At 48.3% G+C, this 18,345-nt stretch overlaps 1 protein-coding gene across 4 annotated transcripts in view; it reads left to right on the top strand.

Annotated features, from left to right (window-relative positions):
- Positions 1–18,103, top strand: part of LOC143289219 (uncharacterized) — a 53,970-nt gene extending 35,867 nt beyond the window's left edge. For 3 of the 4 annotated variants that reach the window (XM_076598173.1, XM_076598174.1, XM_076598177.1), the window contains 4 exons: positions 1,933–4,139; positions 7,062–7,198; positions 9,734–9,922; positions 10,959–18,103. In XM_076598173.1, coding sequence (XP_076454288.1) covers positions 1,988–4,139; positions 7,062–7,198; positions 9,734–9,922; positions 10,959–12,578 — 4,098 coding nt within the window. In that variant the 5' untranslated portion in view covers positions 1,933–1,987 and the 3' untranslated portion in view covers positions 12,579–18,103. Of the gene's footprint in view, positions 1–1,534; positions 1,546–1,932; positions 4,140–7,061; positions 7,199–9,733; positions 9,923–10,958 lie in introns of those variants that run through there. The other variant, XM_076598176.1, reaches the window with a different exon arrangement.
- Positions 18,104–18,345: the final 242 nt, after the last annotated feature.

Here is an 18,345-nt window from a genome sequence, read left to right as displayed (position 1 = left end):
CAGTCCACACTACGCCACACTACACCACGCCACACCACACCCCACACACACCACACACCACACCACACCACACCACACCACACCACACCACACCTCACCACACCACACCACACCACACCACACCACAACACAACACACCTCACCACACCTCACCACAACACAACACACCACACTACAACACACCTCACCACACCACACCACCACACCACACCACACCAGTCCACACTACGCCACACTACACCACGCCACACCACACCACACCACACCACACCACAACACAACACACCTCACCACACCTCACCACAACACAACACACCACACCACAACACACCTCACCACACCTCACCACACCACACCACACCACACCACAACACAGCACACCACACCACACCTCACCACAACACAACACACCACACCACAACACACCTCACCACACCTCACCACAACACAACACACCACACTACAACACACCTCACCACACCACACCACACCACACCACACCACACCTCACCACACCTCACCACAACACAACACACCACACCACACCACACCAGTCCACACTACGCCACACTACACCACGCCACACCACACACCACACCACACCACACCACACCACACCTCACCACACCACACCACACCACACCACATCTCACCACACCTCACCACACCACACCACACATCACCACACCACACCACACCACACCACACCACACCACACCACAGCATTGTCACATCAGTATCATCATCATTCCATCGCCATCGCCATCATCATCACCAACATCCTCCTCACCACATCATCATCATCATTATCATAATCATTATCATAATCATTATCATAATCACATTTTCATCTGCATCACATCAACACCATACCACACCACACCACACCTTTCTACACCACGCCACAAGTGGAGTAACGCGTCCGCATAGGAAGCGAGAGAATCTGAGCGCGCTGGTTCGAATCACAGCTCAGCCGCCGATATTTTCTCCCCCTCCACTAGACCTTGAGTGGTGGTCTGGACGCTAGTCATTCGGATGAGACGATAAACCGAGGTCCCTTGTGCATCATGCACTTAGCGCACGTAAAAAGAACCAACAGCAACAAAAAAAGTTGTTCCTGGCAAAATTCTGTAGAAAAAATCCACTTCAATAGGAAAAACAAATGAAACTGCACGCAGGAAAAACTATAAAAAAAAAAATAAAAATAAAAAAGGGTGGCGCTGTAGTGTAGCGACGCGCTCTCCCTGGGGAGAGCAGCCCGAATTTCACACAGAAATCTGTTGTGATAAAAAGAAATTCAAATACAACATCATCACCACCACATCGTCACATCATCATCATCATTATCATCACATCATCATCATCACAACGTCACACATGCGCAGAATCATGCTGACCTTCCTCTGTCAGACGCAAGGTATGCTGTGTGTTGTGGGCGTAGCCACAAGATGTCAATCATGACGTCAGTGCTTGACGTATTCGTCTATATATGCATGTGAAGCTAACACTGAGTTCAGTATCAGTTCATGTTCGTTCGTCTGAGAGGTAAGTTGGGCGCTTGGTGTGTGTGTGTGTGTGTGTGTTGTGTTGCGATCGGAGTGACTCTTCGTGAGTGAGTGTGTGTGTCTGTATGGTGTATTGCGAGTGAGTGCTTGTGTGTGTGTGTGTGTTTGTGTGTGTGTGTGTGCTTTGACTTAAGATCTCTCTCTCTCTCTCACTCTCTCTCTCTCTCTCTCTCTCTCTCGCTCTCTCTCTCTCTCCCCATGTTCTTATTTGTCTCATTTTATGTATCAGCCTCTCTCTCTCTCTCTCGCTCTCTGCTTCCTTTGTATCCATGTATCTGGCTGCTTATGTTTCTATTTTTCTTTCTTTTGTCAATCTCTATAGGGTCATGTGTGTGTGTGTGTGTGTGTGTGTGTGTGTGTGTTCCAGGAACGATGATCTGAAACTTCGAAACGCAAGAAACGTCTACACGCCTTTTGCCAGAATGGAATGCCCACGTCTGCCCTGTCGTCTCTTCTGTCTGACTGTGGTGGTAGCGCTGACCTCCGCCGGCCCTTTGCTGCCAACATCCACCTCTCCCCTCACCCGCACACCTGACGGTGATGGCACCAACACAGGAACCCCAACCTCTGGCGTGGAGAGCGGCAACTCCAGCAGTAACAGCAGCCAACACGACAGTCCCACCAATCTGACATCCACACCGCCCCCCGTGAACTCCCACACCACCACCTCCTCCCCTCCCCGGTTGACCCGATGTCGGTACGACCTGACAGAACACGTGCGCAACGAGAACTTTGAGGTGGACGGTGAGAATCTGCCGATGCTGATGAAGCAGTACCTGGTGGACAAGAGCGAATCCCGGTGTTACTTCACCAGGCGGGATCTGGAGAGTGTGATGGATCCTTCCGCCACCAGTGACGCCATCGTGGCCTTCGCCGTCGGCTGTCTCAACCCCCAGGGGACGGACGTGGTGTTCATGGAGGACGACGAAGCTGAGGAGCTGGACGCCTCTTCCCGTCCTGCCACGTCCGGAAACAGTTCTGTCCCTTCCGAAACAGGAAGTGAGGAGCAGAGGACCGGAAACATGTCATCACCTTACCGGTGGTACCCACACGCCATTTCCTATTTGCAGACGATTTACTGTCGGATCAACCTCAAAGCTGTGGATATCTTGGCCAACATGTCGGAGCTGCGCGTGTTAACGGTGATCGCCAACAGAGCCTGGAACCTGAGCGAGGTGGTGGAGAAGCCCGAGCTGTGTCGGGCCTTTAGGAACGTGGTGGCATTGGGCATCCTGAGAGACTGGACCACCAGCACTTACCTGCCCCACCTGGCGCTGTGTGCTGACTACCTGCACAACCTGGTAGAGATGGACTTCACCAACGACAGTCTGACGTCGTTCCCTCAAGTGCTCCACACGGCGATACCCAACCTGAGGGCTCTGGAGATGGGCGACAACAACCTGACGGCCCCCGTGGACTTCCCCTGGCCCCCAGGATTCGCCACATTGCCCCGGAACATGAGCAGAACGTACCAGTTCAACATCCATTACAACTTTGACAATTCTTTCGACATGCAGCCTAACCTGTTCCGCAGAGTCTATCTCCTGAATGGCAACAGAATAACCAACCTGACTCATTTTCAGTTCCACAGTGATTTCCAGTATATATCCATAGAGCGAAATGGACTGAAAGAAATCGCTGCTGATGTTTTTGATAACGTGCCATCACTTCAGTTTCTAAGCTTGGCTCACAATGACCTGGAATTGCTTCCAGAGAATGTGTTTGCTCGTCTGGTGAATCTGAGGAGATTGGACCTCCAGGGCAACAAACTGGTCAGTCTGCCGACTCCTGTCTTCAGCACCGTGAGAAAGCTGGAGCTTCTGGACCTGGGCCACAACCACCTGCAGGTCATCCAGGAGGGTCTGTTCACTAGACTCCAGGAACTGACCCGTGTCAGCCTGAAGAACAACCAGATTGTGGAGGTCCGGAAAGAAGCCTTCACCACCCACGCCGTCAAGCTGAAGCAGTTGGAGCTGCAGCACAACCCGCTGAGGACCTTCCCGGTCATCGTGCTTCTGCTGAGAGGTCTGCTCCACACATACCTGGACTACACCAACATCCAAGTCCTGGACTTCGTGGACATCAGCAGCCAGACCACCCTGTCCGTGCTGGCGGACGCGCTGAAGAACCCAACCACAGGCGAGTTTGTCAACGTCAGAGAGAACCCCGACTTCCAGAAGATCATCTCTCTGAAGAACAGCCAGCTCCGATCTGTGGCTCTCTACAATGAGTCGCGAGAAACCACGGGCATCTTCCTGCTGGTCATCCAACACTTCACCATTCAGCTGGACGGGTCACCACTGGCCTGTGACTGCCACATCCTCAACGTGACCCACACACTGCAGGAGTGGAAGGAGAACAAAATACTGACGGGAAATGAAGCTTGTCTGGAGGGCTGGCAGTGCGCCTGGCCCTCTGAGCTATCGGGGAAACCCGTGGCTGTCCTGAGGGACGAGGAGACTTACTGCCCTTTGAAGGAGGAAGATGGCGGTGGACAGTCGTCCTGTCCGGAAGGCTGCGAGTGTTACGTGCGGACCAAAGTCCACACTGTCATCGTGGATTGTCAGAGTGGAGGTCAGTGGTTTTTATTTGTTTTGCGTTGATTGTTTTTATTTTGTTTCAATTTATTTTATTTCCTTATGATTTGATTCGAGTTTTCTGATTTCATTTCACGTTATTTTTCGTATTTTATTCTGATTTTATTCTTTTGTTTGATGTTACGTTTTCTCTTTTCATTTTATTTTAAATTTCATGTTATTTCATTCTCTTCTGTTTTCTTTTACTGCCCCTTGCTGAGACGAATTCCATTTGTCACAGCAGATATCTCTGCGCGAAATTCAGGTTGCGTCAGTGCAGCAACACCTTTTTTCTAGTGTCTGCCATTTATTAGTTTTACGAAGTCAAGTGGGTTTTTCCATGAAATTTTGCCAGTCACATACTAGGACCTTGGTGCTATGAAGGTTGGTTTTTCCATGAAATTTTGCAAGATCAGACTGTGACCAAAGAAGTTCCACTGCTCAAAGAAATAAGGGAACCCTCGCATTGACGTCAGCAAGATGTCTCAGCCAGACGTTGTAGAACAGAGAGAGAATTTGATGCATTGTAGCCCAGAGACTCTGCCACAGAAAGATGGGAAACGCTACGAGACACTATGCACTGCATTGCTATGGACACCTTTGGGAAGAAAACCGCGAAGTCCCGCGACGGGTTTGAGGCCAAATCATCAGAGATGACTCCCACTATTGAGGCCCAGCACGCTGCACTCACCGAGTACAAACAGGCGATGTGCAAATGAGTACTGGACAGAGCTCAGCGAAGAGATACAGAATGCTGCTGAAAGAGGCAACATCCGAGGGATTTATGACGGCATCAAGAAGGCACTGGGACCAACACAGAGCAAGACTGCCCCCCTCAAATCCTCCACTGGGGAAATAATCAACGATCCTAGCCAGCAGATGGAGAGATGGGCGGAACACTACCCCGACCTCTACTCCACAGAAAACATGGTGTCCAGCTCAGCCCTCGATGCCATCAACTTGATGCAGAGCCAACTGAAGACGAACTCAGCAAGGCCATTAACAGCTTTTCAGGGCTCTTCGAAAGATCGGCTGCCCCCCCAAACTGCACAACTTGATTGAGTCCTTCCACTCCAACATGAAAGGGATGGTGCAATTTAATGGTAACCTCTCCAAGCCCTTCGACGTACGCAGCGGTGTCAAACAAGGCTGCGTCCTCGCCCCCACCCTGTTTGGAATCTTCTTTGCTCTTCTCCTGAGGCATGCGTTCAGCACAGTGCAAGAAGAGATCTACCTGTGGACCAGATCAGATGGCAGGCTCTTCAATCTCGCCCGCCTCAGAGCAAGGACAAAAGTCCGTGAAGCCCTTATCAGAGACATGCTCTTTGCCGATGATGCCGCAGTTGTGAACCACACCCAGCAGGACTTGCGGTCACTAATGGACCACTTCTCCCAGACCTGCAAAGATTTCGGTCTGACCATCAGTCTCAAGAAGACAAACGTCCAAGGCCAAGACACGCCATCTCCACCAGCCATCACCAATGATGACTACGAGCTTGAAGCCATCCATCAATTCACTTACCTTGGGTCCAACATCACCGACAACCTCTCCCTTGACACTGAGATCGACAAGAGGATCGGGAAGGCAGCCACAACGCTAGCCCTCCTCACACAAAGAGTGTGGACAAATCCCAAGCTGACCACGAAGACAAAGATGGCCTGCGTCTTCAGCACCTTGCTGTATAGCAGTGAGGCGTGGACCACACATGCTCGTCAAGAGAAAAGGCTCAATACCTTCCACCTGAGAAGCCTACTGCGCATACTTGGCATCTCCTGGCAAGACAAAGTGACAAACACCGAAGTCCTGACTCGCGCTGGCCTCCCGACCATGTATACCATGCTGAGACAGCGTCGGCTGCTCTGGCTGGGCCACGTTCGCTGCATGGAAGATGGTCGCATCCCAAAAAGACATCCTTTATGGAGAGCTCGCCACAGGGCAGAGAAGCATCGGCCGCCCACAGCTAAGATACAAAGACGTTTGCAAACGTGACATGAAGGTACTTGAGATCAACACGTGAGTCCTTGGACCTTGCAGATGACTGTAACAGCTGAAGAAGCACTCTAAAAAACCAGCTACGGATTGGTAAAGACAAACCGTCAACTCTTGCAGCAGAAAAGCGAGCTCGAAGAAAAGGGACGGCAGCCAACAATCCAGCATCAGCTTACACATGTGACCGCTGCGACAGAGACTGTCTCTCTGGCATCGGTCTATACAGTCACAGGCGATGCTGCTTGGTCCAAGCAGACAGCCCTATTAGACATTAGGTCGGATATACTCTATCCATGGTCAGCCATGACCGAAGGAGGCCTACTACTAGTAGCTGCAATACACACACACACACACACACACACACACACACACATACACACACACACACACACACACACACACGTCTATATATATACATATATATATATAGAGAGAGAGATAGAGAGAGAGAGAGAGAGTAGTAGTAGTAGTAGTAGTTAATAGCAACTGCAGCAGTATTGGTGGTGGTGGTGGTAGTGATAGTGGTTGTGGCAAGATTACGTAAAAATATAAAGAGAGAAAAAAATGAGACAGACTGACACCCCCTCCACACACACACACACACACACACACACACACACACACACACACACACACGTCTATATATATATATATATAGAGAGAGAGAGAGAGAGAGAGAGAGAGTAGTAGTAGTAGTAGTAGTAGTTAATAGCAACTGCAGCAGTATTGGTGAGAGAGAGAGAGAAAGAGAGAGAGAGAGAATATCAAAGAAGGTGATAGACAGAGACAGAAACAGTCAGACGGACAAACAGAAATACACCAGAGAAGAGGGGGAGAGAGAGAGAGAGAGAGAGGTGGGGTTTTTTTTAGACAGAATGACAAAGTCAGAGTATCAAGCCCCTCCTTTATAATCTATTCCATAATTCCCAGGCCTGACCTCGCTGCCAGAGACGGTGCCAGACAGAACCCAGGAGCTGTGGCTGCAGAACAACACCATTCAGAGCCTGGAGAGACGGCCATACCTCACCCACCTCACCTCCCTCAAACTCACCTCCAACAACGTCAAGGTCAGTTCACTGGAAGAAGGAAAGAGGGGTGGGGGTGGGGTGGGGGTAGGGACATGGAAGAAGAGTCAGGGGACGGTGGGATGGGGTGGGGTGGGGAAAGGTGCGTGAGGCGTGGGGGAGGGGGTCAGAGGGGGTGGGGGGACGAGGGGGGAGGGCGGAGGTCAGTGTCATAGTCACACACACACAGTCACATGCTGGGATCTTGGTGCTATGAAGGTTTCGTTGTTGTTGTTGTTCTTCAGCTCCCAAGTTCACCTGTATGTACACGAGTGGGCATTTACGTGTATGACCGTTTCTACCGCGCCATGTAGGCAGCCATACTCCGTTTTCGGGGGTATTTTGTTGTTCGAGGGGGTTGAGTCCTGGATGTCTGTCCGATCCGGGTGTTGGGTCCATCTTGGCATTCCCAGGGAGAATCTGGCTATCTGAAGAGGTGTGGTGTCCTGGCTGTTCGTCTGAGGTTGAGGTCTGTCTGGTTTTGCAAGGGGAAGTCCTGGCACTCTAGGGCTTTTGGTCGTTGTCTTGTGGAGTCTGGGACTTGAAGACTTTTGGTTGTTGTTTGGTGGAGTAACTATCTGGGACTTGAAGACTTCTGGTCGTTGTCTGGTGGAGTAACTATCTGGGACTTGAAGGCTTCTGGTCGTTGTCTGGTGGAGTAACTATCTGGGACTTGAAGGCTTTTGGTCGTTGTCTGGTATCTGGGACTTGAAGGCTTTTGGTCATTGTCTGGTGGAGTAACTATCTGGAACTTGAAGGCTTTTGGTTGTTGTCTGGTGGTGTAACTATCTGGGACTTGAAGGCTTTTGGTTGTTGTCTGGTGGTGTAACTATCTGGGACTTGAAGGCTTTTGGTCATTGTCTGGTGGAGTAACTATCTGGAACTTGAAGGCTTTTGGTTGTTGTCTGGTGGAGTAACTCTGGGACTGAAAGGCTTTTGGTCGTTGTTTGGTGGAGTAATCTGGGACTTGAAGGCTTCTGGTCGTTGTTTGGTGGAGTAACTATCTGGGACTTGAAGGCTTTTGGTCGTTGTCTGGTATCTGGGACTTGAAGGCTTTTGGTTGTTGTCTGATGGAGTAACTGTCTGGGACTTGAAGGCTTCTGGTCGTTGTTTGGTGGAGTAACTCTGGGACTGAAAGGCTTCTGGTCGTTGTTTGGTGGAGTAACTCTGGGACTGAAAGGCTTTTGGTCGTTGTTTGGTGGAGTAACTATCTGGGACTTGAAGGCTTCTGGTCGTTGTCTGATGGAGTAACTATTTGGGACTTGAAGGCTTCTGGTCGTTGTTTGGTGGAGTAACTATCTGGGACTTGAAGGCTTCTGGTCGTTGTTTGGTGGAGTAACTATCTGGGACTTGAAGGCTTTTGGTTGTTGTCTGATGGAGTAATTATTTGGGACTTGAAGGCTTTTGGTCGTTGTTTGGTGGAGTAACTATCTGGGACTTGAAGGCTTTTGGTCGTTGTCTGGTATCTGGGACTTGAAGGCTTTTGGTTGTTGTCTGATGGAGTAACTATCTGGGACTTGAAGGCTTCTGGTCGTTGTTTGGTGGAGTAACTATCTGGGACTTGAAGGCTTTTGGTCGTTGTCTGGTATCTGGGACTTGAAGGCTTTTGGTCATTGTCTGGTGGAGTAATCTGGGACTTGAAGGCTTCTGGTCGTTGTTTGGTGGAGTACCTCTGGGACTGAAAGGCTTTTGGTCGTTGTTTGGTGGAGTAACTATCTGGAACTTGAAGGCTTTTGGTCGTTGTCTGGTATCTGGGACTTGAAGGCTTTTGGTCATTGTCTGATGGAGTAATCTGGGACTTGAAGGCTTCTGGTCGTTGTTTGGTGGAGTAACTATCTGGAACTTGAAGGCTTTTGGTTGTTGTCTGGTGGAGTAACTCTGGGACTGAAAGGCTTTTGGTCGTTGTTTGGTGGAGTAACTATCTGGGACTTGAAGGCTTTTGGTCGTTGTCTGGTATCTGGGACTTGAAGGCTTTTGGTTGTTGTCTGATGGAGTAACTATCTGGGACTTGAAGGCTTCTGGTCGTTGTCTGATGGAGTAACTCTGGGACTGAAAGGCTTCTGGTCGTTGTTTGGTGGAGTAACTCTGGGACTGAAAGGCTTTTGGTCGTTGTTTGGTGGAGTAACTATCTGGGACTTGAAGGGTTTTGGTCGTTGTCTGGTATCTGGGACTTGAAGGCTTTTGGTTGTTGTCTGATGGAGTAATTATTTGGGACTTGAAGGCTTTTGGTCGTTGTTTGGTGGAGTAACTGTCTGGGACTTGAAGGCTTTTGGTCGTTGTCTAGTATCTGGGACTTGAAGGCTTTTGGTCGTTGTCTAGTATCTGGGACTTGAAGGCTTTTGGTCGTTGTTTGGTGGAGTAATCTGGGACTTGAAGGCTTTTGGTCGTTGTCTGGTGGAGTAGTAGTTGTAGTAGCCCTTCTTCTTATTCTTTCCTGTAGACATTGTTTTTGTTCTGTTCATCTTGTTCTCCTGTCATCGTCATCATCACCATCGTGATTATCGTCATAATCATCATCACCGTGCTCCATCTGCACAGGACCTGCCGATGGACGTGCTGCTGCAGATGCCAGATCTGAAGGTGCTGCATCTGGACGACAACTGGCTGACAGACCTGAAGCCAGACTTCGCCAGACTGGAGCAGCTGAAGGAGGTCCGGCTGGCTGGGAACCCATTCCGCTGTGACTGCACCACGCTGTGGCTGAAAGGATGGATCCTGGAACACCAGGTGTGTGTGTGTGTGTGTGTGTGTGTGTGTACTTCATCTTCCATGTAAGCTCAGTCTTTTTGTGTCTTGTTCTTGTTTTTCGTCTTCTTTTCTCCATTTTTGTTGAAACTACCAACAACAAAAAAGTCTTATTTCCGCTGTTGTGCTTTCACAAAACGACGACTGTAATGATTCTGTTTTCACAGGTTGTCCCCATAATCTTCCTCAGCGTATTTAAAAACTTCAAAACAATGCTGCACGTCTGATCCTCAGTGTCCCATGTACTGTTTGCGTTTCACCTAACCTCCCGTTCTCTGCACTGGCTGCCTGTTGAGGCGAGAATTAAATCCAAAAGTTGCATGTCTTTGGTTCTCTGCTTTCCACTCCACTGGACCTGTGTATGTTACTGTCTTTATCAGTGCTTACACTCCCTCAAGAACTCTCGGCTCTACCTCAGACTGTTCCGTTCTCAAAATTGCACATGTCAGTTCAAGAACATTGTGGTTAGCACTTCTTCCTCTTTACTGCTCCTCATATCTGGAGCAAATCTTTCACATATCCACTCATCTGCCTCCTTCTCTGCCTTACGCTCGTCACTAAAAAAGAAACAGCAAAAAAACTCACCATCGTTTCAAAACCTACCTGTAAGCATTATCGGTCTCTTACTTCTACAATACCTGCCAAATTTTGCACATGATTTAATTGTAATGAGGTATGAGAAAGAGTGAGCGAGTGGAATAGAGAGTGGTAATGAGTGGTGTAAAGTGCCCAAAGCTCTTAGGCGCTGTACAAGTGTGCATGGTTATTATTTTCTTTTATTATCAGTAGTAGTAGAAGTAGTAGTGGCAGTCGTCGTAGTAGCATTTTCCTTCTTCTCTTTCACGACGTTTTAATCTGTTCATCTTCATCCCGTCCTTACATCTTTGCATAAGTACTGTCTTTCTCTCCAGATTGACCTTCTAACCTTATTTACTCCGCCCTCCCTCCTTTCAACACCGTCATATGTTACCATGGTTTGTGTGTGTGTGTGTGTGTGTGTGTGTGTGTGTGTCATCAGAGGGTACTGGAGGACTGGCCAGCTATCAAATGCACGACGGAAGAGGACGACGGGCATGTGTTCACCTCGGTGCCCGACCAACAGTTCGTCTGCAAGGTGCCCGCCACGCTGTCCCAGCTTGCCCTGCCGGTAGCCGTGCCCGTCACCTTCGCCTTCCTGCTCCTCACCCTCGCCGTCCTCACCTTCCTTCAGCGCCGCCGCCTCAAGGTGCTGCTCTACATCCACACTGGCTACCACCCCTTCGACCGCGACCCGCCCGACCACCAAGCCCTCTATGACGTCACCGTTGTCTGTGACGTGGCAGCGCGTGCCTGGGTACTGCGGCACGTCATCGAGACTCTGGAAGAGGAGGAGGCGGATGGTGGAACGAGGTACAAGGTGTTCTTCTACAGCCGGGACGCCTTCCTGGGCTTCACCACCTCGGAGAACGTGCGACACTGCGTGAGGAACAGCAAGCGGATGGTGGTGGCGTTGGGCGCGGGCTGGGCGCGCGACGAGCTGCTGGTGACTGCCGTGCACGAGGCGCTGGCCAAGTGCCTGAAGGACATGCCTCACTTCCTCACCGTCCTCCTCCACCACCTGCTCGTCAAGGACATCGACGACAGCGTTAGCAAGGAACTCCACCATTACGTCCATCGGGGCCGCTACATCTCCACCGAGGACAAGCACTTCGCCAAGAGGCTTCTCTACGAGATGCCTCATGTCAAGGCCACCCGCAAGAAAGAGAAGAAGGCTCACCCCGAGAAGGTAGCAGCCAAACGGCCAAAGAAATACACAAAGGACAAGGACCCCGGACCTATCCCCATGTGCGATATCGTGGCTGTGGCGGAGAACGAGGAGAACATGCAGGTGGAGGAGGTAGGGAGGAACAGAGACAGTGTGGGTGAGGGGGAAGGGGTGTATGTCCGCCAGGTATCGGAGCATGAGGTGGACGTGGACCTCAGACAGAGCGGTGCAGAACAGTACAACATCGCCATCATGGACAGACAGCACCACAACCAGCAACCTCCCGCAGGAGACAACAACGATGACGAAAGTGACGAGGATAACAATGCCTACGCAGCAGCAGAAGACGTTGCCGACGACAGACACAACGATGGAGACATGAATGACAACGAGGCCCCCCACCACCACCACCACCATCACCCTGCGGGCTTGGAGAACCAGGTGAGCGTGGAGTCTGCGAGGAGTCAGCAGCCCAGGTCCATCTTCGTCTGGTACGCCCAGGACGACTTGCCGTTCGTGCTGAAGAACATCGTGGAGCCTTTAGAGAGGCGGGGCCACGCCTGCATCCTGGAGGACCGGGACTTCCTTCCGGGCGCCGCCATCCAGGAGAACATCGTGCAGGCGGTGGAGAGCAGCACGCGCTGTATCTTGGTGCTGTCGGACCGCACGGGTGGCAACGACTGGTTCCACTTCACCTTCCATGTGGCCTTTGACCGACACCTCCAGGCACGTGATCATCGCGTGGCGCTGGTGTCGCGCGAGGGGATGGAGGTGGGGCGGTTCCCGGATGAGGTTCAGCAGGTGATCCGCTCTTCCTGTCTGTTGAGTGAGGGAGATCCCTGGTTCTGGAAGAGGCTCAACACCTTTGTCCACCTGGACCAGGCAGAGCTGTGATGCTGACTTGGGTGCTTTGTGTTTAACGTCCCGTAACGCACACTGCAAGCACTGACCACTGATCCATCATGGATAACTCATTGGCCAGGAGAGCTGAAGCCATCTGGACGCCATACTTCAACTCGTGTCCGGCTGTCAGTCCGTTTGGAAGTCGTCTGCAAACCGGTGGTAGTTTCTGAACTGTAACCGTATATCTCCGATGAAATCGTGTTATGCTTGCCCCCACGACATGCCAAATGTTGTCTTGACTGATATCTGCCTGTGGTTTATTTACCAAGGCTATTACAGGAGAACAGTGCAGTGACACGTGGCGCAAACTTGCTGTGGAGGCACACACAGGAAAGGAATGTCAGCTTAATGAACGCCGCGATTAAGTCAGAGCTTGCCGTGAAGCAGTCATCGTAGCCAGTTGAGCGCTCGGCTACATATATGGTTAACACTTCGCGCTATACTGACACGAGTAGCAAAATGGCTGATTGAACACTTCGCTGGCTTCAGTTAGCAAAGGGGCTCAAAGAAGGCATACGCTTTCCATGTAATTTTTTAGACAGTGGCACTGACAAGTGATGCTCTGCTGGCCTGGCATTGGGTAGGCTCTCAAACGTGTTGGGGTCTATGCTGAAGTCAGGCATCAGCTTCTTTTTCGTTTGTAAGTCAGTGTGGTGTTGAGCATATGGACGAATCCTCAGGCTTTGACAGCTCGGAACTTCTTCTTCTTCTCCTTCTTCTACTTCTTCTTCTTCTTCTTCTTCTACTTCTTCTTCTTCTTCTGCGTTCGTGGGTTTCAACTCCCACGCTCACTCGTATATACGCGAGTGGGCTTTTTACGTGTATGACCGTTTTTACCCCGCCATGTAGGCAGCCATACTCCGCTTTCGGGGGTGTGCATGCTGGGTATGTTCTTGTTTCCATAACCCACTGAACGCTGACATGGATTACATGATCTTTAACGTGCGTATTTGATCTTATGCTTGCGTATACACACGAAGGGGGTTCAGGCACTGGCAGGTCTGCACATATGTTGACCTGGGAGATCGTAAAAATCTCCACCCTTTACCCACCAGGCGCCGTCACCGTGATTCGAACACGGGACCCTCAGATCGAAAGTCCAACGCTTTAACCATTCGGCTATGGCGCCCGTCAGCTCGGAACTGAAACTGGTTTGGTGCATTAGGTATCTGCTTCTTTTCTAATGCAACAATTCTTGTATCTTATGTACACTTGGACACCTTGACATTGAAACTGACTTGGCTGTGCTGTTGTTGTTTTTTTATGTTGGGCTGTGGTCTGCTGTGGAGAGAGAGAGAGAGAGAGAGAGAGAGCTTAACTGTTGATAACTCAGTCAAGTAGTCAAAATGTATTCCAATATCTTGCGTGTTTTTACATTGTGCTTTGAACAAATTGATGTTTGTTGGGTTTTTTAACCCTTCCGTTTTAATACTGAATTTGTGCCGTGGTCAGATTCGGTTGATTAAGTATTGGATTTCTGATCCAGCGTTCACCAGTGATCAGGAATTGAGGGCCTGTGTCTGCGTGGTGTTGCGTCCTTGGGGAAAGGCGCTTTGTTTCCGTTGCCTTCCCTCACTCCACCTGGATGTAAATGAGTGCCTGACTTCAGCTGAGCAAGGAGAGGACTGGGCCCCGCCTTCCAGTGCCCCCTAGATGGCTGTGAAAAGCTACGGGACTTTTTTTTTTTAACTCAGTAGTGAGGAGGATCGCCTGACGAAGATGAGTTACTAAGAGAATACCGTGTGGTCTGCGCGGATGCAGACACTGTGAAGTGCCAAAACAGGAAATATTGTTGTTTTTTTAGTGTGAGAAAAGGTATTCAGCATTTCAAACACACACACACACACACACACACACACACACACACACACACACACACACACACACAAATGACTGTTGGAGTACTCCAAAATGCCATGGACCATGTTATTCCTGTTTCTGGGTGCTGTAGCAGTCAATTATAGTCATGTGATATGGTTACATGATATATATATATATATATATATATATATATATATATATATATATCATGTGATTGTCTCGTTATTGTTGTTGCTCTCCTCCTCCCCCTCCTGCTCCTCCATTGTTCTTCTTCTTCTTCTTCTGTTTCTTTGTTATCTTTTCTTTCTTGCTTGTTTTCTTCCTTCTCCTTCTTACTCTCTCTTTTGGTGTTGCCATTTATTATAAATCTATTACATGTCTTCTTTTTGTTTCTTTTTATTCCCTTTCTTTCACTTCCCATCTGTTCTGTCTGTACCCCCCCCCACCACCACCCCCCTTTCCCACATCTCCCTCTCTCTTCTCTGCTCCTCTTTCTTGTTAATGTTTATTAACCCCTCCAACCCCGAACTCCATCCCCGAGGTTCTGTGACAGATGATATGATGTTTGATATGAGGTAAACTGTACTGGGATATTTGGACTGACAGGGTACTCATTCATACTTTGGTTTTATTTAAAAAAAAAAAAAAAAAATGTTTGATGATAATCACACGTAGTTTTATTTTCGAAAAAAATGTGTTTTAGTATATTTGTTGATGCCATGCATGTGCTGCAGTGGTAAACTTAACTCGTCTTGTAATACTATGATTTTGTTTCCGGTATCTCCGCTTCCCTTGTATTGTTGCAGATGTTAGCGCCTAAGTACAGTTACTTATCCTGCATCTGCTTTCTGGTCTGTGTAATTGACAATACCTTAAAATGGCTAATTGTTTATTATTGTTCATCTGTCTCCGAATGACATAATGGCTATTTGTTTATTATTGTCCATATTTATATCTTTCCAAATTTGCCAGAACTGCTGCACCATCAGTTTAATCAGCCATGCTTTTAAAGTAATGCTCAAAATCATTCTGAAAAGATTCCAGTGATGAGGGGACACCACCATTGCCGAAGACCAGGCTGGATTCCGCAAAGGGAGAAGTACCATCGAACAGATATTTTATCTGCGAGCCTTCTGCGAAAAATTTCTCCAACACCAAAGGGAATTTTACCACGTCTTCATAGACTTCAAAAAGGCGTTTGACAGTGTCTGGCAGGAAGCACTTTGGGCAAAATTGAAAAAAAAAAGATTAACATCCGGCAAAAGGGTGTCAACACCATCTAGTTAATATACTCCGAGGCGACCAGTGCAGTACTCACACAAGGTACTATTTGAGAGTAGTTCCATACTTCAGTGGGAGTACGTCAGGGTTGCCCTCTGTCTCCCACGATGTTGAACACGTTTCTGAAACGCATCATGGCTGACGTCCTTGAAGATCATGTCAGCACAGTCAGCACTGGAGAAAGGACCATCACGAACTTTTGCTTCGCATACGACTCGAAGGCTTGGCGGGTAGTGAGCAAGAACTCACCCAGCTTGTTGAAAAATTGATTGAAACATCGACTAGATAGGGCATGGACAACAGCGCCAAAAGAACAAGTTGGTGGCCAGCCACAACACCACCATCACTACTGATATAACTGTCCAGGGATAGAAGCTGGGAGCTGTTCAGTAGGATCCCGCATCAGAAAAGAAGGATCCAAACCAAGCCCTCTCAAGGTAGCAAAGACAACATCGACACATAAGGTCACACTCCTGCATGCACTGGTATTTTCATCTTCGTGTGTGCATGCGAGACATGGACCCTCACTGAAGATATGAAATGAAGTCATGGAAATAAAGATTTATCGTAGGATGCTAAACATCAGATCACAAATGAACAAGTGCGCCAAACCATTACGCAGCACTTCGGATCTTGTGAAGATCAGCTGACAATAGTTACGCTGGTGTGGGGATATAACAAGATCCAATGGACTTGTTTAAACAAATTATCCAAGGAACTGTTGAGGGAGGGAGACGGGGGAGAAGACAGAAAAAAATGATGGACTGACAACATTGCAGAATGAACAGGAAAACAGGGACAGGGACCTAAGCTTTGACATACAACCGGCAGGCCAGGAGAATTCTGGTGAACAGTTCTTCTGTACGGCGCCCCAATAGCTCTTCACAGAGAAGAAGAAGAAGAAGAAGAAATATTTCTCAGATCAACAAAAGATACTTACAAAAATTATATTTGTTATCGTCAATGTTTCTCTGTATAAGAGAAAATGCTGATTTAAATGGCTAATTATTTGTTGCTGTCCATCCTCCGATTAGAATAATGTACACGATTAAAATGGCTGATTGTTTTATTGTCTTTTTTTTTCACACTGTCACTGACTGCGACCACAACCGTGAAACAGCAGCTCGACTGTTAACTGGTGTCGAATGTCACTTTGTAGGTTTAACTATCGTTGATCCATTGCAATTATTGCTAATTACGTAACTTGTAATTGTTTTCAGGTTTGTCCATGTTCTTATCTGTTATTATTTTTATCTATTTTTTATTCATTTTATTTTTATTTTATTTTATTTTATTTTTTGTTATTTTATTCTATTATTTATTATTATTATTATTTATTTATTTATTTATTTTGTTGTTGTTGTTATCTTTCTTTCTCGAGGACTGACTAAGCGCGTTGGGTTACGCTGCTGGTCAGGCATCTGCTTGGCAGATGTGGTGTAGCGTATATGGATTTGACCGAACGCAGTGACGCCTCTTTGAGCTACTGATACTGACACTGATACATGTTCTGGTTATGATTATATGTTATATTTTGTTGTCTTTGTTAATATTAAGCCATATGATGTATGAAAGGGGATGGGACGCCGCGACACACGTCGGCTGGGCGTGGGGGGGAAAGTTTGGGGATCTTTCACTTGTACACGTTTGTCTTCAGTGAAAGGCACGAGTGGTGATGCCAGTCATGCATGTATCGTTGTACCACCTACCTGCTTGACGAACTTGACAAGGAGTCAAAGTGATTCTGTTACGCTGTACTGGGGAACAACTTGCATGCTCATTATACAGTGACTGTGCTGTACAGTTTATTTTCTTATTTTCGGCGCATTGAATGTTGAGCTCTCTTGTCAGTGTGTTTTCTTCTGTACGTTTCTTGCTTTTTTTTTTTTTTTTTTTTTTTTTTTGCTTTTTTTTCTTTTTTTTTCTGTATATGTCTCTGCCCTCTTCTTCCTCCCTATTGCCCTCCCTCCCCTCCCCCTCCCCCGGCTCCCCTCTTTATCTTTTTATCTCCCCCCACCTACCCCCCGTCTTCTCAACTATGTAGGAGTGGAAAGAAGGGCATGACCGACTGTGTGTGTGTGTGTGTGTGTGTGTATGTGTGTCTGCGCACGCGTGCGTGTCACCGTGACCGTCCAAGCGTGTATGTGGATGTGGGTATGGGTGTGCAAGGAAGTGCACGCGCGAGCCAGTGTGTGTGTGTCTTTGTATCGCTTTTGGACCGTGGTTTCCATACGAACGCAATAAATGCGTGACTGATGCATACCTTTGTCTGAAACTTAAGATTTTTGAAAATATATTTTTTTGTTGTGTTACGTCGAGATGGTTTTCGATTTTACTGTCCTAGTCTAGATTTTATATGCGCTTTTGAATGTAGCTTTTTGAATTTACATTCGAAATAAACAGTTTTATCTGAATTGTTATTTTCGCAGTGTAGACGGATCCGTTTGTGCGTGTGCTTACATGAAAGGCTCTCCTCCGGACCCGCACCCCCACCTCTCTTCACACACACACACACACACACACACACAAACATATATATATATATATACACACAGAGAGAGAGAGAGAGAGAGAGAGTGTGTGTGTACACAGAGAAAGAGAGAGACATTGTGTGTGTGTGTGTGTGTGTGTGTGTATACACCACACCACACCACAC

This window comes from Babylonia areolata, chromosome 13, assembly GCF_041734735.1.
Source record: "Babylonia areolata isolate BAREFJ2019XMU chromosome 13, ASM4173473v1, whole genome shotgun sequence".
NCBI lineage: Eukaryota > Metazoa > Mollusca > Gastropoda > Neogastropoda > Buccinidae > Babylonia > Babylonia areolata.
The sequence above is the reverse complement of the archived record's forward strand: the minus strand, read 5'-3'. Positions and strand labels throughout refer to the sequence as shown.